At 42.1% G+C, this 22,756-nt stretch overlaps 1 protein-coding gene across 1 annotated transcript; it reads left to right on the forward strand.

Annotated features, from left to right (window-relative positions):
* The first annotated feature begins 10,562 nt into the window (after positions 1 to 10,562).
* LOC138363763 (uncharacterized) lies at positions 10,563 to 11,267 on the forward strand. Its single transcript, XM_069323156.1, has one exon. The coding sequence runs from the start codon at positions 10,563 to 10,565 to the stop codon at positions 11,265 to 11,267; it is 705 nt and encodes a 234-aa protein (XP_069179257.1).
* Positions 11,268 to 22,756: the final 11,489 nt, after the last annotated feature.

Genomic DNA, 22,756 nt, shown 5'->3' on the forward strand with positions numbered 1-22,756 from the left:
CAATGGTCCATGTTCGTGTTCTACCTTTGCTAAATAGTCTCTCCTTGTTTGTCCTTTCTATTCTGAGTATTTTTATGCGGGGATTGTCTCTCCTGTTTCTTCTCTCTTTGAGTAGCGTGCAGCTGAACACCCGTAGTCTCTCCTCGACGCTCATACCTCTCAGTTCAGGGACCAGTGAGTTGGCTTGCCTCTAAATATTCTCGAACTTCGTTATATGTTTAATGAGATAAGGACTCGATATTGTTGCCTCATATTCCAGCAATAGTTTTACATACGCGAAATTCAAGATCTGAACGTCTCATTGTTCAGATTCTATATGGCAGTTCTTATATAACCTATTTATTAGGTTTTGGTGACAGGTTGGGGGTCATGTCAACTCGACAGTGAAAGTGATTTCACTGTCAGATTTCAATACGGAGTAATTGTAAACTTACTTTGTAATTGAACAAGTAATTTGTTATGGGGGCAGTGGTTGTACTGAGAAGGGCCAATAGCTAGAGTCAAGATGTATCTAGAATAGTGGGATAGATAGGCCCGCCCCAAGGAAAAAGGTTCCTAGTAATGATTCTATGTTTTAAATTACAGGTCTATAGACTATTAGCAAATCATCTACACCACTTCAACAGGATGAATGGATACTTCTCAAAATCTAGCTTATTTATTAAACCCTCTAATAACCCCTTATATACATTAATACAATAAATCCCTTTACCACTCTTCCTTACGTTAATCACCTTGGTCCACATAGACAGGATGCAAGGTTTACAACAGCAACTTGGGTAAAGACTACTTGGAGAAGGACAATACTAAAGGCTCTAAGTAGCCTGGTAAAACTTGATCACACATGGTTTCACTAAAATAACCTAGAGTAATCTTAGGGATATAAACACTAGCTTAGGCTACACAAGAACTAATTACACACTTTGCCAGAGCCCGGTAACACGGTATAAGGTAATTATCTTGTAGAACTGAGAATCAAGATAAGGTAAGGGGAGAGAGAGAAGGAAGAGGAGTACAGAGACTACGAGAGAGAGAGTGTGAACACCACAACAGCCAGAACCAGTGAGGAGGAGAGCAGCCTCCTCCGCTCTCTTAAATATGTTGCCGGGAAGGGTGCCTAGCTGATCGTACAGCTATAAACATTACAAATTTTCACCGACATTCATTACTAGTTACTTTAACAGTTCTAAGAATAGCTGACAACTTGTTCAATATTATATTTAATAATCAACAAGCTCAGAGTCTAAATGCTCTGTGAGAACAAGATTCATCTTACGTCTGCCAAGGTAGACGGAACCGAGGTATGAGAAGCTCTGCGTATAAACGTTATTGTTAATAAACTATCCTTCTCACAAGACTATTTAGAACTCAATTTGACCTCTAGTCTCCAACTAAGAACCCAGGGTCGTAACATAATTGTAGAGGTCTTGAGTAATATGTGGTCTGTGGTGACAGGTCCTTCAGGGCCAGATGGTAGAGGTTTGAAGTAATATTAGTGTTGTGGACGGGTCCTCCAGGGCCAGATAGTAGAGGTCTGGAGTAATATTAGTGCTGTGGACGGGTCCTTCAGGGCCAGATAGTAGAGGTCTGGAGTAATATTAGTGCTGTGGACGGGTCCTTCAGGGCCAGATGGTAGAGGTCTGGAGTAATATTAGTGCTGTGGACGGGTCCTTCAGGGCCAGATAGTAGAGGTCTGGAGTAATATTAGTGAGGTGGACGGGTCCTTCAGGGCCAGATGGTAGAGGTCTGGAGTAATATTAGTGCTGTGGACGGGTCCTTCAGGGCCAGTTGGTAGAGGTCTGGAGTAATATTAGTGCTGTGGACGGGTCCTTCAGGGCCAGATGGTAGAGGTCTGGAGTAATATTAGTGGTGTGGACAGGTCCTTCAGGGCCAGATGGTAAAGGTCTGGATAAATAATAGTTCGAGCTACTTTACATCTGAAGACAAAACGGTGTGGTCCAGACGCTCGTGGAGACATCCAGAGATTAGGGGGTCATCCAGACAGTCGGGGGTCATCCAGACAGTCGGGGGGTCATCCAGACAGTCGGGGGGTCATCCAGACAGTCGGGGGTCATCCAGACAGTCGGGGGTCATCCAGACAGTCGGGGGTCATCCAGACAGTCGGGAGTCATCCAAACAGTTGGGGGTCGTCCAGACAGTCGGGGGTCATCCATACAGTCGGGGGGTCATCCAGACAGTCGGGAGTCATCCAGACAGTCAGGGGTCGTCCAGAGAGTCGGGGGTAATCCAGACAGTCGTAGGGTCGTCCAGACGGTCGTGGGGACATGCAGACAGTCGGGGGTCATCCAAACAGTCGGGGGTCATCCAGAAAGTCGGGGGTCATTCATACAGTCGTAGGGTCATCCAGACAGTCGGGGGGTCGTCCAGACAGTCGGGGAGTCATCCAGACAGTCGGGGGGTCGTCCAGACAGTCGGGGGGTCATCCAGACAGTCGGGGGGTCGTCCAGACAGTCGGGGGGTCATCCAGACAGTCGGGGGGTCGTCCAGACAGTCGGGGGGTCATTCATACAGTCGTAGGGTCGTCCAGACAGTCGGGGGTCGTCCAGACAGTCGGGGGTCATCCAGACAGTCGGGGGGTCATCCAGACAGTCGGGAGTTATCCAGACAGTCGGGGGTCGTCCAGACAGTCGGGGGTCATCCAGACAGTCGGGGGTCATCCAGACAGTCGGGGGTCATCCAGACAGTCATATGGTCGTCCAGACGGTCGTGGGGACATGCAGACAGTCGGGGGTCATCCAGACAGACGTGGGTCATCCAGACAGTCATATGGTCGTCCAGACGGTCGTGGGGACATGCAGACAGTCAAGGGTCATCCAGACAGTCGGGGGTCATCCAGACAGTCATATGGTCGTCCAGACAGTCGTGGGTCATCCAGACAGTCGGGAGTCATCAAGACAGTCGGGGGTCATCACGACAGTCGGGGGTCATCCAGACAGTCGGGAGTCATCCAGACAGTCGGGGTTCGTCCAGACAGTCGGGGTTCGTCCAGACAGTCGTAGGGTCGTCCAGACGGTCGTGGGGACATCCAGACAGTCGTGGGTCATCCAGACAGTCGGGGGTCGTCAAGATAGTCAGGGGTCGTCCAGACAGACGGAGGGTCATCCAGACAGTCGGGGGTCATCCAGACAGTCAGGGGTCATCCAGACAGTCGGGGGGGGGGGTCATCCAGACAGTCGGGAGTCATCCAGACAGTCGGGGGTCGTCCAGACAGTCGGGGGTCATCCAGAGTCATATGGTCGTCCAGACGGTCGTGGGGACATCCAGAAAGTCGGGGGTCATCCAGACAGTCGGGGGTCATCCAGACAGTCGTAGGGTCGTCCAGACGGTCGTGGGGACATCCAGACAGTCGTGGGTCATCCAGACAGTCGGGAGTCATCCAGACAGTCGGGGGTCGCCCAGACAGTCGGGGGTCATCCAGACAGTCGGGGGTCGTCAAGATAGTCAGGGGTCGTTTAGAAAGTCGGGGGTCATCCAGATAGTCGGGGGTCATCCAGACAGTCGGGGGTCATCCAGACAGTCAGGGGTCATCCAGACAGTCGGGGGGTTATCCAGACAGTCGGGAGTCATCCAGACAGTCGAGTGTCGTCCAGACAGTCGGGGGTCATCCAGACAGTCGGGGGTCATCCAGAGTCATATGATCGTCCAGACGGTCGTGGGGACATCCAGAAAGTCGGGGGTCATCCAGACAGTCGGGGGTCATCCAGACAGTCGTAGGGTCGTCCAGACGGTCGTGGGGACATCCAGACAGTCGTGGGTCATCCAGACAGTCGGGAGTCATCCAGACAGTCGGGGGTCGCCCAGACAGTCGGGGGTCATCCAGACAGTCGGGGGTCGTCAAGATAGTCAGGGGTCGTTTAGAAAGTCGGGGGTCATCCAGATAGTCGGGGGTCATCCAGACAGTCGGGGGTCATCCAGACAGTCAGGGGTCATCCAGACAGTCGGGGGGTTATCCAGACAGTCGGGAGTCATCCAGACAGTCGAGTGTCGTCCAGACAGTCGGGGGTCATCCAGACAGTCGGGGGTCATCCAGAGTCATATGATCGTCCAGACGGTCGTGGGGACATCCAGAAAGTCGGGGGTCATCCAGACAGTCGTGGGTCATCCAGACAGTCGGGAGTCATCCAGATAGTCGGGGGTCATCCAGACAGTCGGGAGTAATCCAGACAGTCGGGGGTCGTCCAGACAGTCGTAGGGTCGTCCAGACGGTCGTGGGGACATCCAGACAGTCGTGGGTCATCCAGACAGTCGGGAGTCATCCAGACAGTCGGGGGTCGCCCAGACAGTCGGGGGTCATCCAGACAGTCGGGGGTCGTCAGGATAGTCAGGGGTCGTTTAGACAGTCGGGGGTCATCCAGATAGTCGGGGGTCATCCAGACAGTCGGGGGTCATCCAGACAGTCAGGGGTCATCCAGACAGTCGGGGGGTTATCCAGACAGTCGGGAGTCATCCAGACAGTCGAGTGTCGTCCAGACAGTCGGGGGTCATCCAGACAGTCGGGGGTCATCCAGACAGTCGTAGGGTCGTCCCGACGGTCGTGGGGACATGCAGACCGTCGGGGGTCATCCAGACAGTCGGGGGTCATCCAGACAGTCGGGGGTCATCCATACAGTCGTAGGGTCGTCCAGACGGTTGTGGGAACATCCAGACAGTCGTGGGTCATCCAGGCAGTCGGGAGTCATCCAGATAGTCGGGGGTTATCCAGACAGTCGGGAGTCATCCAGACAGTCGGGGGTCGTCCAGACAGTCGTAGGGTCGTCCAGACGGTCGTGGGGACATCCAGACAGTCGTGGGTCATCCAGACAGTCGGGAGTCATCCAGACAGTCGGGGGTCATCCAGACAGTCGGGGGTCGTCAAGATAGTCAGGGGTCGTCCAGACAGTCGTTGGGTCGTCCAGACAGTCGTGGGGACATCCAGACAGTCGGAGTCATCCAGACAGTCGTGGGGTCGTCCAGACAGTCGGGGGTCGTCCAGACAGTCGTTGGGTCGTCCAGACAGTCGTGGGGACATCCAGACAGTCGGAGTCATCCAGACAGTCGTGGGGTCGTCCAGATAGTCGGGGGTCGTCCAGACAGTCGTTGGGTCATCCAGACAGTCGTGGGGTCGTCCAGGCAGTCGGGGGTCGTCCAGACAGTCGTGGGGTCGTCCAGACAGTCGGGGGTCGTCCAGACAGTCGTGGGGTCGTCCAGACGAAGATGGGGGTCATCCAGACAGTAGTGTGGATATCCACATAGTCTTGGGGTCGTCCTAACGGTCGTGAAGTCGTCCAGACGGTCTAAGGTCGTCCAGATAGCCGTGGGGGGTTGTCAAGATGATCGTGGGGTTATCCAGACAGTCGTGGGGACATCCACAAAGTCGATGGTTCAAGTCCTGGGGTCGTACAGATGGTCGTAGAGTCGTCCAGATGGTCGTGGGGTCGTCTAGACAGCGTGGGGTCGTTCTGGCGGTTGTGGGGTCATCCAGGCAGTCTTGGGGCCGTTCTTGCGGTTGTGGGGTCATCCAGACAGCCTTGGGGTCAACCAGAAAGTCGTGGGGTCATCCACATTGTCGTGGGGTTGTCCAGAAGGTCATGGGGGTTTTCCAGACAATCGTTGAGTCATGCCGACGGCCGTGGGGTCAACCAGACAATCGTGGGGTCATTCAGACAGTCGTGGGGTCATCCACAAAGTCGTGGGGTCGTCTAGACGGTCGTGGGGTCGTCCCACTTGTTCGATTGTTTCGTTGTGACTTGTACTCACCTAGTTGTTCTTGCGGGGGTTGAGCTGCGGCTCCTTGGTCTCTCCTCTCAACTGTCAATCAACTGGTGTACAGGTTCCTGAGCCTATTTGGGCTTTTTCATATCTGTTTAAAACTGTGTATGGAGTCAGCCTCCTCCACATCACTTTCTAATGTATTCCATTTACTATATTCTCGGACACTGATAACGTTATTTATAATGTCTCTGTAGCTTATTTGGGTATTCAGCTTCCACCTGTAATTACCTAAGTGTAATTACCTAAGTGTAGTTACAAGATGAGAGCTACGCTCGTGGTGTCCAGTCTCCCCAGCACTCTTTGTCATATCTTTGAAATTGCTGACGGTTTTGGCCTCCACCACCTTCTCACTTAACTTGTTCCAACTGTCTACCACTCTGTTTACAAAAGTGAATTTTCGTATATTTCTCCGGCAGCTTTGTTTCGTTAGTTTAAATCTATGACCTCTTGTTCTTGAAGTTCCGGGTCTCAGGAATTCTTCCCTATCAAATTTATCGATTCCTGTTACTATTTTGAACGTAGTGATCATATCGCCTCTTTTTCTTCTATCTTCAAGTTTTTGCATATTTAATGCATCTAACCTCTCCTCGTAGCTCTTGTCCTTCTGTTCTGGTAGCCACTTAGTGGCATGTCGTTGCACTTTTTCCAGTTTCTTAATGTGCTTCTTAAGATATGGGCACCATATAACCGCTGTATATTCCAGCTTTGGTCTAATAAATGTCATGAACAATTTCTGTAGTGTTTCCCCATCCATGTATATAAAAGCAATTCTGAACATAGAAAGTAGAGCATAGGCTCCTCGCACAATGTTCTTAATGAGGTCCTCAGGTGACAGTTTTCTATCTAGAACCACCTCTTAGATCCCTTTCTTTATCAGAATTCTTTAAAGATTTCTCACATAATTTATAGGATGTGTGGGGTCTATGTTCTCCAATTGCACATTTCATAACATGGCATTTATTCACAGTAAATTACATTTGCCAAGTGTTGATCCATATACTTATTTTGTCCAGATCTTCTTGAAGGGCATGACAATCATCTAGGTTTCTTATCTTCCCTATTATCTTAGCATCATCAGCAAACATGTTCATGTAATTCTGTATTCCCACTGGTAGATCGTTTATGTAGACAATGAACATTACCGGTGCAAGAACTGAACCCTGTGGTACTCCACTCGTGTCATTCCTCTAATCCGATACCTTGCCTCTGATTACGGCCCTCATTTTTCTGTCAGTTAGGAAATTTTTCATCCATGTTAGTAGCTTACCAGTCACTTCTCCAATATGTTCCAGTTTCCAGAACAACCTCTTATGTGGAACTCTGTCGAAAGCCTTTTTTAGGTCCAGATAGATGCAGTCAACCCAACCATCTCTTTCCTTTAAAATCTCTGTGGCTCGATCATAAAAACTGAGTAAGTTCGTTACACAGGATCTTCCAGATCGAAAACCATACTGTCTGTCTGATATTAAATCGTTTTCCTCCAGGTGTTCTACCCATTTAGTTTTTAATTATTTTTTCCAATATTTTGCCTATTACACTTGTCAATGATACAGGTCTATAATTACGGGGGTCTTCCCTGCTTCCACGTTTGTAGATTGGAACTATGTTAGCCATTTTCCACACATCAGCTACAACTCCTATAAACAGGGATGCCTGAAAAATCAGTTGAAGTGGAATGCTGAGCTCAGGTGCACATTCTCTCAGAACCCATGGTGAAACTCCATCTGGACCAACTGCTTTGTTCTTACTTAACTCCTTGAGCATTTTATCTACTTCATCTCTAGACACCTCTATGTGCTCTATGTTGTTCTCTAGAATTCTTATTGTGTCTGGTTCCCTAAAGATTTCATTTTGTACGAACACACTTTGGAACTTTTCATTTAGTGTTTCACACATTTCCTTTTCATTTTCCGTGAATCTATTTCCCCTTTTCAACCTCTGAATATTATCCTTTACCTGCAATTTGTTGTTTATGAATTTATAGAATAGACCTGGTTCTGTTTTACATTTGTCTCCAATCCCTTTTTCAAAATTTCTTTCTGAATCTCTCCTCACTGCCGTGTAGTTGTTTCTCCCATCTTTGTATCGCTTATATGTTTCGGGGTTTGGCCTCTTCCTGTATTGATTCCATTTTTGTGTCTTTTGGTCTCTGGCCCTCTCGCAATTTCTATTTAACCAATCCTGTTTCCTAGTTCTGCATCTCTGTTTTGGTATAATTTTTTTGTGCCTTTATCAAATATTTCACAAAACTTGGCATACATCTCATTCACCTGTGTCCCCTTGTGTGTATACCACCCATTTCAAATAATCCGTCCTTGTCAATCCTGTCATTTTCATTTTTCCATATTTTTTGTCAACTGCTGCCTTCAATCATGTATTACTTTCCAAAATGGGAATTAAAAGGTATCCTCCTAGTCCCTACCATTCCGGCCAAGAGGATTAAATGGCCACTTCCAGTCATCCCAAAATTTCGTCATCTCAGTGACCCTGCACAGACATTGCTAATGGTCAATGACGTCATCCAGTCGTCATCTTACTTGTACAGGACCGTTTTCTGTTATGGTGTACTTATTCCCATTTTCAATATATGTGTCAAGGGGATTAAAAGGCCGCCTTTCGTCGCACTTTATTTTCGTTACCTCGGTGACCCGGCACAGATATCGTTAATGGTCAATAACGTCAGTCAATCTTCATCTTCCCCGAATAAGTGCTTTTTCTGTTATGGTACATTTATTCTCATTTTCAATATTTATATCAAGGGGGATTAAAAGGCTGCCTTCTGTCAAGCCTAATGTACAATGACGTCATCCTAATCTTTCCATAATAAGCTCGTTTTCCTTAATTAGGTATTTCCATATTGTTTCCCATTTTCTAAGATCATTTTCTAGCTAAGATTGCATAATGCACATAAGAAGTGAGTTCAACCCTGTCACCGAACCAGCATTTACCCAGGTCTTTTCCTAAATATAAACTTATCCAATTTATATCCATTGTTTCGTGTTCTGTCTCGTGTTAATACTTTTAATACTCTATTAATATCCATTTTGTTATATACATTCATCCACTTGCACACCTCTATCATGTCATCCCCTAATTCTTCGCCTTTCTAGAGAATTTAAGCTTTGTCAATCTTTCTTCAAGGATCGTTTATCATGCATTGGAAATAAAATGAAAATCCACATCTGCCATTTGTATGAAACAGACCCAGACATGGGAATACTACTGAATTCATGTTGAAGTCTCCAATTACATGCGAATATATGTTATTATATAATTTTTTAAAACAGGCTACACCATCACTCAGATACTTTTATTTACTTCCTCCCTTACTGATAGTCCTGTATACGTCTCATAATCGCTCAAAAACATGCCACCACACCCTTCTGTAACATATACCCATCTATGCCCACTCAAAATACTCGTTCATTGTACATAGATATAAGAGCTACTTTGTATGTGTAAAATAGGCTTTCTGCAGTTACCTTCAATCTGATGTTCTCATAACCTTAATAAAACGTCATCATCCTCAATGAGGTCTGATCACCAATGGGGTACGATGCTTTCAGCCTTCCATGACGTCACAAGTGGTTCCAAGGAGGGTTCCCACCTCTCATTAGCACATTCCCTTAATGTCTTAATAGCTCAACTGTTCTCGGTAAGTGTTATCACAGGCTATGCCATGATGCCTTGTATCCACTCATATCTTGGCTCATTGTGTCTTTGCACATATGATTTTGATATATAATTCTTCAACTCTACCATACAAACCTAACCTAACCTATAATAAATAAAAGCATTCTATAGTAATTAGATCCGTTCTTTTATCAGCGCATGACGTCACAAAAGCGATTTAGTGAGGGATTAATATTGCCTCACATTAACAAAGATGTGTGACTGGCTAACGGCGACCTGACTTTTTAACTGTGAGTGACGTCATAAGATGCACAATGAGGTCTGGCATCCTACTTATTTATGTAGTATATTAAATGTTATTATTCAAAAAATGGCTAGATTGTCCATCCCCAACCTAACCTAACCTCCTCATCGCAGGTTTAAGAATATACCACATCATCACAGGTTTAAGAATATACCACCTCATCACAGGTTTAAGAATATACCACATCATCACAGGTTTAAGAATATACCACATCATCACAGGTTTAAGAATATACATTTCATACGTTTTTATTATTTTTATTGGCAATAAGTGTTTACATTCTAGTCACAATAAAAAATGCAATGGAGACAAGCATAATATTTCGTATGGCAGTCATAGCAAACTCAGTGATTTGAAATTTGCTAGGCAGTTCTTTTCCAGCTTCTCTATCATATCAAATCAGGGTAATTCACAGAGAGTAACAGCGGTTATTTTCACTGTAGATTAATTGTACACTATATTCCACAGGTGGTTAGCATACATCTAGCTACTCAGCATTCTAATACTTGTATTCATACGCTAGTCATGTACAACTGTAATCATTCATTATGCAGTGCTAAGTTCAAAACTAATTAACTATCCAAATGTCGTACCGCGATTTAAGCAGAATCGTACGTCTGGCAGCTTAGCGGATTAGTAGCTATGTTCATTGGTTAGTAAACTGTCCTCCCATCCGTCAAATAGTTGCCCAAATGTCGCACCGCAATTCATCCATCTGGCAATTCAGCTGCATCCTAGCCAGTATATTTATTGGTTAATCATATCTGAACCTCAAAAATCCTAATCTTGCTATGCAAATCAGCCAACTTGTTTCCGAACCAACAGTCACAAATACCTACATACATGCCAACACATGCTCCACAACACATACATGCCAACACATGCTCCACAACACATGCATGCCAACACATGCTCCACAACACATGCATGCCAACACATGCTCCACAACACATACATGCCAACACATGCACCACAACACATACATGTCAACACTTGCTCCACAACACATACATGCCAACACATGCTCCACAACACATACATGCCAACACATGATCCACAACACATACATGCCAACACATGCTCCACAACACATACATGCCAACACATGCTCCACAACACATACATGCCAACACATGCTCCACAACACATACATGCCAACACATGCTCCACAACACATACATGCCAACACATGCTCCACAACACATACATGCCAACACATGCTCCACAACACATACATGCCAACACATGCTCCACAACACATACATGCCAACACATGCTCCACAACACATACATGCCAACACATGCTCCACAACACATACATGCCAACACATGCTCCACAACACATACATGCCAACACATGCTCCACAACACATACATGCCAACACATGCTCCACAACACATACATGCCAACACATGCTCCACAACACATACATGCCAACACATGCTCCACAACACATACATGCCAACACATGCTCCACAACACATACATGCCAACACATGCTCCACAACACATACATGCCAACACATGCTCCACAACACATACATGCATAGAGAATAGGCTGTTTTTTGCCACTATTTGCTCCATTAATCAGATGTAATTTATACCATATTATAAATATTTATACCAAAATAAATGAAATGTATTAAGATTATGATTTCAGTAAACCCCACAGCTCACTCACCCCAAGTAATCTTAAAATTGTGTACTGTTAATTCATATTAATGCATACCAATCAGTAAGGTAACCATATTATTCAACCAAGTCTGAAACATTATTAAGTTCCCTATTATATTCTAACACATCGAATATTGTAATTACATGAATAAATACCCACCTACATACTATTCATATGGATAAAGCAGGGTGTATATATCCCATTTAAATAAATATTACTAATTATTAATAAAAAGCTTAGGTTATGATAAGGCGCACTAAAATATATTAATTTAACATCATTAACACAAAATGCAACACTTGTACCTACACTCAAAATACACAAAGTAAATAACACGCATTATAAAACACATACACATTTACACTCAATATAGCATTTACACACAAAGCATTTCCACACAAAAATTCAATTTTTTACATAAAATACCACATTTACTTACCAAATATGCCATTTATGCACAAAGTATACTTTTTACACACAAAATATAGCATTTACACACAATATATGCCATTCACACACAAAATATGTTATTTATAGATAAAATGTCATTTACATACAAAATATGTAAGTTGCACACACAAATATACCATTTACACAAATATTGCATATACAATCAAAGTATAACCTTTACACAGAGTATGGTATTTACACAAATATAGCAAATTGCTTATAAATTTAGACAATCAAAATGCGCTGTCACTAAATTACTCAATTTCACAAACGTAATTTTCACAAAATACCCAAACATTGTCTCATAAACCAAAAATAAACTTTCATACTTGCACATGAATATCTAATTTTTCAGATTACATATACAGAACTCAAACAAATACTCAACTCGCATAAAAAATACAGTTGCATCAGTTCCACTTCAGCAATTAAAAAACACATTTTACATAAATGCACTATTCACACTGCATGACAAAAGGTCTTCTACACCTTAGAAGACAGAAGACAGCGTGTCACTGTGAGGTCTCGGAGTGGCGAGGCGTCACCAGTGGAGTCCCACAGGGATCAGTCCTTGGACCTATACTGTTTCTGATATATATGTAAATGATCTACCAGAGAGAATAGACTCGTTACTCTCGATGTGTCCTGATGATGCAAAAATTAGGAGGAGGATTAAGACAGAAGAAGATAGTATAAGGCTAAAATATGACCTAAACAAACTGAAGGAATGGTCCAACAAGTGGCGAATGCGAGGCTGGTTAACATCAGAATTACCTTCAGAAACCTGTGTAAGGAATCCTTCAGAACCTTGTATATCACATTTGTAAGGCAAATGATGCCATGCTGCTCCAGCATGGACCCAGAATCCATACTTCGTCAATCACAAAAAAAAAATCTGTTGACTAACAGTTGAAAGACGGGCCCAAAGAGCCAGAACTCAATCTGTGCAAGCACAACTTGGTGAGAAACTACTAGGTGAGCACAAGCCGAAGCTGGGAAAAGTGCAGAGTTATGCTACTAGGCTAGTCCCAGAACTAAAAGGCATGAGTTATGAGGAAAGCCAGCATGAACTGCACCTCACGTTGCTGGAAGACAGAAGAGCTCGGAGAGACATGACCACCACATACAAAATTCTCAGGGGAATTGACAGGGTAGACAAGGATGGATTATATAACACGGATGGTACACACACAAGGGGACACAGGTGGAAGCTGAGTACCCAAGTGAGCCACAGAGACATTAAAAAGACCTTTTTTAGTGTCAGAGAAGATAGTAGATAGAATGCACTAGGACTTGATGTGGAGGAGGTTGACTCCATGCATAGTTTCAAATGTAGATATGATGGAGCTTGAGAAGCTCAGGAATTTGTACACCAGTAGATTGACAATTGAGAGGCGGGACCAAAGAGCCAATGCTTAACCCTCGCAAGCACAACTAGGTGAATACAACTTGGTGAGTACAATAATAATTTGAACAAATTTATGATAAATATAAGTGTTGAATATTATGAGGTCAGAGCAGGGTGGCTGAGTGTGAGGGGTGAGCCACTGCCGCCTTGCGGGTCGTGGTTCGCGACTCCACACACGCTCTTTTTATCTCTTATTTTATACAACTTATTTTTAATATCTAATCTCCATTCTATTAAATATTATATTTAATTTAATTATGCACAATTTAAAAACTTAAGAAATAATCATAATATTAACATTTAAAATAATGTGAAGGACACTGTTAGTTTTTTACATGACACTAAAACCTGCGGCCTGAATGACACCCAGTTGTAACCTGGTGAGGTTAAGCTTAATGATACATTGAAAGCTGTAGATATTATTTTGGTCAATTGATCACAAGAGTCTCACACTAAAAGATTATATTAAAAGTTTATAATATGTCGTCAAGAGATATGGTATATCTAACTATTTATAGTAAAAAATCATCAATGAAAAACCAGTAAAAGTCAAAGATCAGTGACAGAATAAAAGGCAGCACAATGATAGCACTGTATACAATACCTTGAGAACTTTGTATACAGCACCTTGAGAACATTATATGCAGCACATTGAGAACATTGTATACAGCTCCATGAGAACTTTGTATACAGGACTTTGAGCACATTGAATTGATCACAGAACATTGTATACAACACCTTGAAAACATTTTATGCAGCACATTGAGAACACTTCATATAGTAGTGTAGGAGATGCTCCAGACCAACACTGGTGGTGTGAGTGTAGAAGATGCTCCAGACCAACACTGGTAGTGTTAGTGTAGGAGACGCGCCTGACCAACACTGGTAAGTGTGGGTGTAGAAGGCTCTCCTGACCAATACTAGTCGTGTGGGTGTAGGAGGCGCTCCTGACCAACACTGGTGGTTTGGGTGTAGGCGACGCTCCAGACCAACACTGGTGGGTGTGAGTGTAGGAGACGCTCCTGACCAACACTGGTGAGTGAGGATGTAGGAGTCGCTCCAGACCAACACTGGTGAGTGTGGGTGTAGGAGACGCTCCTGACCAATACTAGTGGTGTGGGTGTAGGAGACGCTTCAGACCAACACTGGTGGTTTGAGTGTAGCAGACGCTCCAGACCAACACTGGTGAGTGTGGGTGTAGGAGGCGCTCCTGACCAATACTAGTGGTGTGGGTGTGGGAGTCGATTCAGACCATCACTGGTGGGTGTGGGAGTCGACTGAGACCAACACTGGTGTTGAAGGCGTAGGAGATGTTCCAGACAAAAACTGGTGGTGTGGGATAATCTAGCTCAGGTGTAATAATGATGTTAAATTTTTCAAAGGACCATTCTTTAAGAAGAAAAATTAGAGAACCAGTGCCTATGGATCTCTTTTATTAAATATAAATGATATATAATAGTTCATTCAGAATGAACTGTAAATAAATGTTAATTATAGAACCGTCTCCCTAACCAATCTTTGGAGGAAGGGGGTAAATTTATAAAATATGCATATACATGGGAATAAAATATTAAATCATGCAATAATAAATCACTAGAATAATTAATGTTTTAACTACTAAAAGAATACGAAACTGCTTAGCTGTTAGAGCTGATAGAAACATGCATCCAGCAGATATGTCACAGCAAACTTGTCCAAGCAGGCTAAAGACAAGTGATCATGCTGGCGGAATGTCATCTCTCCTGCCCGTAAACCCAAGCTGAAAGGCGAATCACATGTAATTTCCATTTATGAGTGTATATTCCCACACATATTCGTAATTTAGTGCGGATAGAATATGATAATGACTCTTACGAGGTTATTTTGATGGTCGTGCATCCTAACGACAAGGCACCCTATATAACATATAAATTGAGGCCACAACTATATCAAAAAGGGATAACTTAGCTGGACCAGACGTGGTGTCCGGAATAAGATGAAGCCGTCACGTCTACTTGAGATCCGTTAATGCATGGATGCTATTAATATGAGAAGATAATTACACGAGCTCCAAGACACTCCTTCTAATATGGTGTCTATCTCTGCCAAGTCTCTCTCGGCTGGCTAGCGCATGAGCACTCACTCGCAATGTTTGAACTCGGTAAATAATTGCTATATTTGGTTCTCTTTTCTGAGATGATCAAGACAAAGTTGATCTTAAATTTAATGATATTAATTTGTCTTGTATGACAACAGATTGGCTCTCGCTATTCAAAAAATTTAAATAAAAGGGCGTTAAAAGAGCGAGAATATTATTTTTGAATTATTTCAAAATTTTTAGTCCCTTTGTCCTCCCCACCATTCTCCATTCCCCATCCCCTCGTCCCCTCCATCCCAAATGTCCCCGTCCCCTCACATCCTTCCCCACCATTACCCCCCTCCCGTGTTCTCTCATTCTCCCCACCATCTCTCACTTCCGTCCCCTTGTCATCCCCACCATTCCCGACTCCTTTTCCGATGCCTTCTCAAATGGTCTGATGTTCCCATCAGAAGATTGGGAACATCAAGTGATCTGATGTTCCCAACACTGAAATATAAGAAAAACAGTTAAAAAATGAAATGTAGATATAAAAAAATTTATATAAATAAAAATGGAAATGTTCGTTTGTTCAAAATCGCTAATTTGCGAAAATTCTTCACCGATTGCTTTGAAATTTTCTAACACAACGTTCCATTCGCATCCGAGCAGGTTTTTATATACTTACTATATAGATGTCACGTCTGTGACGGAAAAAAAACATGATTTTTCTGAAAAACTGTGTTTTTTTCATGTGTTTTTTACATGAGGGAAATCTTCGAAACCTCTTTACCAATTTCTTTGAAATTTCGACACAAAGTTGCTTTCGAATAGGCGCGTCTTTTTATTTATCTACTATATACATGCCTCACCTGTGACAGGTAAAAATATGCATCTTTGAAAAACAGCGCCATCTGTTGCACATAATAGCAACATGCATGCTATACTAAATATGTTATGAATTCCATTTCGATGTTATCGATTGCATTGATAAATTTTATTTTCATAGATTTTGATTTATTTTATTTTTTATTGAATTTTTTTGTGTGACATTGTGTTGGATTCTAGCTGTGTTGTTTACCATACCGTTCATTTCGTAAGTATAAGTATAAATGCCACATCTGTGACAGGTAAAACTATGTTTTACTTGAAAAACAGCGCCATCTGTTGCATATAAGAGCAACACACATGCTATACTAAATATGTTACAATTCCATTTCAATATTTTTGATTGCATTGATAAATTGAATTTTCATAGATTTTGATTTATTTTCATTTTGATTAAATTTTTTTTTGTGAATTGCATTGGAATTGAGCTGTGTTGTTTCCATACCATTCATTTCGTGAGTGTAGTTTATTTTTTAATTTTTTCCCGTTTTCATTTAATTTTTTAACTGTTTTTCTAATATTTCAGTTATGGGAACATAAGATCACTTAATGTTCCCAATTTTTGGATGGGAACATCAGACCATTTGGGAAGGCATCAGGCGAGGGAGTGGTGAATGGTGGAGATGAAGAGGGGACGGAAGTGAGAGATGGTGGGGAGGATGAGGGGGTCAAGGGAGGAGGTACTGGTGGGGAAGGACAAGGGGAAGGAAGAGTTTGGGATGGTGGGGATGAGGGAATGGAGGAATGGAGAATGGTGGGGAGGACAAAGAGACAGGGGAGTAGGGTATGGTGGGAAGGAAAAGGAAATGGTGGAATGGGGGGAGGACTAGGGGACGGTGGAGTGGGGAATGGTGGGGAGGCCGAGGAGATGGGTGAGGGGGGGGGGTCAATGGTGGGGAGGACTGGGGGACAGGGAAGATTGCTGTGGCTCAGCAATGCACATGCGTTGCTGAGCCACAGCAACACGTGGCAGGGTACTGCTAGTATATAAATAAAAATGGAAATGATCGTTTGCTTAATATCGCTAATCTCCAAAAGTTCTGCACCGATTGCCTTGAAATTTTCACACAACGTTCAATTCGCATTCGAGCAGGATTTTATAAACATACTATATATATGTAAGGTCTGTGATGGGAAAAAAAGATGTTTTTTTTTTAAAGCTGTGCTTTTTGTGTGTTTTTCAAGTGATGGAAATCTTCGAAACCTCTTTACCGATTGCTTAGAAATCATGACACAACATTGCATTCGAATAGGAAAATAATTTTATACACCTACTATATACATGCCTCACCTGTGACAGGAAAAAAAAAGTTTTTTTTTAAAAGCAGCACCATCTGTAGGACGTATGAACAACACACGCTGTAATCTCTGAAAGTTCTTCACTGATTGCTTTGAAATTTTGACACAACGTTCCTTTCGAATACGTGCGTGTTTTGATATACCTACTATTCAGATGCCTCACCTGTGACAGGTAAAAACATGCCTTTTTTTAATAACAGCGCCATATGTTGCACGTAGGAGCAACATATGGTATATAAGATATGTTACGATTCCGTTTTCAGTGTTTCCGATCGCATTAGTATATTGAATTTTCTTAGATTTTGATTTATTTTCATTTTGATTTAATTATTTTCTGTGACATTGCATTGGAATTGATCTGTGTTGTTTACCATACCGTTCATTTCATGGGTATAGCTAATTTGTTTCTTTTTTCATTGTTTTTCATTCCGGTTTTTTAATTGTTCTTCTTTTTTTTCAGTGCAACTGGTGGTGAAATTGAGCCGTGTCGTTTGATTGGCGTTTGAATTCAAATATTTTTTTATTATTTTTTGTTTTTGTTTTGAAAACCTGAAAATGAATAACACGTTTATTTCACAGCTGCAAATGTGCAACAAACAGCTATGAATCCACCGGCTACAACGTTAACTGCTTTCTTCACGTTATGTCAAAATGACGCGTTTGCGAAAACATTGCTGTATTCTGAAGTGCCTACGTATTACACATGGAATGCCAGTTGAAAATCCTTTGAACGACGTAAACGATGAGAGCGAGTTGAAGGACAAAGTGGCATATTCAAACAAACTACGATAGGAAGACATGACGAGGGGACACCATGCATTACAATCAAGATGAATGCTTCTTTTGTCGCAAGCTGTGTGTAAATGTTCCCGGTCCAACGTCCTTCCACCAATTGAGATTTGTCAGCGGTGTAAGACATGCCACTTTCTGTAATGCATGTCAAGCTCTGAATTTATTGGAGAACGACCGACACTGGGATTCGTGCAAATTCGTGCATTGTTTGCAATCATATTTACCACCGGCTCTCCTTCATCTCCAACAGAGTATGGGAGAAACACAAATCGCACATGGCTGAAGATATTGTCCGTCGAATATGAAGGAAAACTCAAATATGAACATAAATTTCACAGCAGAAATCCACAACGAAAAGTTGATAATGATTTAAGATTTGTGCTTAGAAATCGCGAACAAAGTTCTCATTCAATGCCATCACCGAATCGATCTGATCTGCTGCTTTGATGCAACTTTTGTTGCGTCGTGAACAAAATTACAACACAGGTGATCTGTTATCGTATGTTCAATCAAATATTCTTAAGCTAACACTTGAGCAAAAAGGTATTTACGATCAAATAAATTCAAACTGTCAATAACGGATTTGGAGAAATCTTTTTAGATGCGTCAGGAGGAACTGCAAAACCTTTCTAATTAGATTGATTTTGGCAGCATTTCGATCCCAAAATGGCATAACCTTAGCTCTTGCATCGACCGGAATAGCTGCGATATTGCTACCAGGTGGAAGAACTGCTACTTCGGCTTTGAAATTGCCATTGAACATGCAATTCCTTAAAACTCCCACGTGCAACATTTCCAAAGCTTCCGGCATGGGAAAAGTATTGCAGAAATGTAAACTTATTGTTTGGGATGAATTCACAATGGCCCACAAAAAAATCGCTCGAGGCTCTTGATCGATCATTGCAAGATTTGCGTGGTAACATCAGACAATTTGGGAATGCATAAATATTACTTGCAGGAGATTTCATACAAACATTACCTGTATGTAGATCAACACTTGCATACAAAATAAATGCTTGCCTGAAATACTCTACTTTGTGGCGCCACGTAAAGATGTTAAAATTAACTACAAATATGCGTGTCCAACTGCAAAACGACTCATCAGCTGAGATATTCTCACATCAATTTCTGGAAATTGGGAACGGAAACGTGCCAGTTGATCTAACATCAGGACGAATTTCATTGCCTCACCTCATAACTTCTACAATTTAGTGACGTCAAAAGAAGAATTGGTTGAAAAAGTATTTCCCAATATTCAAACCAATTATAAGAATCACGATTGGCTGAGTGAACAAGCTATTCTTGAGGCCAAGAACAAAGATAACCAAAACATTGACTAGACCTAGAATCAGTTCACTTAAAGATATAATCATTGGAGCACTAACTCTAGACAGAAGAGCCTCCAATAGCAACAGGTTGACCCATTGTGCGATAAACACCATCAATACATTCGATGTAACAAACACAGTCACTGTCGACGAAATACATGCAGACTTTGTTAAGCAAGCCCCTTGGGAATCTCCTCCAGCAGACATTAAAATTATGGTTATTGAAGGAAAAAGAAACAGACAAATCCTCATCTGCTACGTAACATTGCACAGATGCATATAGGAGCAAACATGGCATCCGATAGCTTTACTTACTTCACAGATGGATCAGTAGACCAGCAGGGACAAGAAACCGGAGATGCAGTTAAAGCAGGAAACATTGTAAATAGTTGGAGGCTCTCAAATGAGTGTTCGACATTACAAACAGAGATGCTAGCCATTTAAAAGGCTTTCGAACATGCTCTTGCTGAACACCGACAACATGCTATCATACATACAGATTCGAGAACTGCCATTGAAGCATAGCAACAAGAACACATATGTGATAACATACATCTGATCACAAATGTCAAATCATTAATGCAAACACTCAAACGACAAGGCCAACGGGTACTTATCAACTAGGTGCCAAGTCATGTGGGAATAATAGGAAATGACATTACAGACGAAGCTGCAAAACTTGCAACTAAGAGAAGAAATATAGACATTTACATAGTATAGAGTCTATCACAGATTAAGAAAGTAATTAGAAACAGAGCAATGCAAAAGATGTACAGTGACCACAACACAGCAGTTGCAACATTAGGATCTGCGGGTTGGTGCAAGAATTCAACCAACCAACCAACTACAAACCATTTAGTTTGATGAAAGGGAACAGTAGAGCAACAGAAGTACACTTACATCGCATCAGGCTTGGATACCCATGTGCATGGGAAATAGGCTTATAGGTTCCGGAAGATGAGAGGAAATGTCAGCACTGTGGAGAAATGCCCGACAGACCACTGGAACATTATATAACACAGTGCACACTTACAAACCCATTAAGATTTCCACTTAGATTCAACAGAGCAGAAGAAGTTGTTAAACACATATGGCAAAATCTTACAGAAGCGACCATACGATTCATAAATACTCATACTCCGCCCAAGTAAAACAGAAACAAGCAACACTTAGTGGGCCAGCCAGAGGCTTAGGGCCCGCGCAGGAATATCCCTGCATAAAAAAAAAAGACGTCTAAGAACTTAACAATATTATTCAGTCTAACATACAAAGCAAGGCAATCACATACAAGTCCGTCGACACTGTGGTGGAAGCAGATGAAGCGATTAATTAACCAACAGAATTTTTTAATTCACTCGATCTGCCAGGAATACCACCACCGCACGAACTGTAATTAATATTCGGCGTGCCAATTATCATGTTACGAAATATCAACCAGCAAAAGCTTAGCAACGACACGCGGCTTGCAGTAAAAAAATGATTCAGCAAAGTCGTAGAACCAACAATCTTGACAGGACCTTTCAAAGGTGAAGATGTCCTCATTCCTCACATTCCTATGATTCCAACGGATTTGCCATTTCAATTTAAGAGATTGTAATTTCCCAATTCGACTGGGGTTTGTAATCAACATCAACTGAGCTCAGAGCTAATCTTTAGAATTGTGCGGTTTAGATCTAGACACTGATTGCTTCTCACATGGACATTTATATGTTGCGTGTTCTAGAGTCGGCAATGAGACAATCTCTATATCTTCACAGACAGTGGAACAAGAAAAAAATATTGTATACACACAAGCATTGTGAAATTAAACATGTTAGAAACATGAATTTTCTGTTTTCTTTCTTTTCTATTTAACCAGACTTAGCCACAGCAACGCGTGGAGGGTACAGCTGGTATAAAAATAAACTATACTCTCGAAATGCACCGTCTGGTAAACAACACAGCTCAATTTCAACGCATTTCATACAAAATAATCAAATCAATCAAAATCTATGAAAATTCAATTTATCAATGCAATCAGAAACATTGAAATGGAATTGTAACATATCTAGTATAGCATGTGTGTTGCTCCTACATGCAACAGATGGCACTGTTTTTCAAGAAAAGTATAGTTTTACCTGTCACAGGTGTGGCATCTATACTTATACTTATACTCCAACACAATGTCAGCCAAAATAATTCACTAAAAATAAAATAAATCGAAATCTATGAAAATAAAATTTATCAATGCAATCGGAAACACTGAAATGAAATTCGTGACATATCTAGTATAGCGTGCATGTTGCCATTATGTGCAACAGATGGTGCTGGTTTTCAAAGCGCATGTTTTTACCTGTCACATGGGTAGCATCTATATAATAGGTACATAAAAAGATGCGCCTATTCAAATTCAACATTGTGTCAAAATTTCAAAGAAATTGGTGAAGAACTTTTGGAGATTACAGCGTGTGTTGCTCTTCCAATAGATGGCTTTGTTTTAAAAAAACAAACATTTTTTTTCCTGTCACAAATGAGGAATGTATATAGTAGATATATGAAAAGACGCGCCTATTCGAATGCAACGTTGTGTCAAAATTTCATAGCAATCGGAAAAGAGGTTTCGGTTTCCCACTCACATGAAAAATACTTGAAAAACACAATTTTTTCACAAAAAACATGTTTTTTTTTTTTTTTACCGTCACAGACGTAACATCTATAGAGTATGTATATAAAAACCTGCTCGGATGCCAATGGAACGTTGTGTGAAAATTACAAAGCAATTTTTGAAGAACTTTTGGAGATTAGCAATTTTGAATAGACGAACATTTCCATTTTTATTTATATATACTAGCTGAACCCGCCATGCGTTGCTGTGGCTCAGTCTGGTTAAATGGAAAAGAAAGAAAAGAGAAAGCGCACGTTTCAAATATGTATAATTTCACAATGCTTGTGGGTATACAATATGTTTTGCTGTTCCATTGTCTGTTGAGATATAAAGATTATCTGGTTTGCCGACTCTAGAACACGCAACATATAACTGTCCCTATGAGAAGCATTCCGTGTATAGATATAAACTGCACATTTCTAAAGATTGGCCCTGAGCTTTGTTGATGGTGATTGCAAACGCCAATCGATTTGGAAATTTCAATATCATAAATTGAAATGGCATAT

The sequence above is a fragment of the Procambarus clarkii genome, chromosome 11 (assembly GCF_040958095.1).
Source record: "Procambarus clarkii isolate CNS0578487 chromosome 11, FALCON_Pclarkii_2.0, whole genome shotgun sequence".
NCBI classification, from domain to species: Eukaryota; Metazoa; Arthropoda; class Malacostraca; order Decapoda; family Cambaridae; genus Procambarus; species Procambarus clarkii.

What these genes read in the sequence shown, in the direction of transcription:
- LOC138363763 (XM_069323156.1), top strand. Translation starts at nt 10,563, where the DNA reads ATGCTCCACAACACATACATGCCAACACATGCTCCACAACACATGCAT.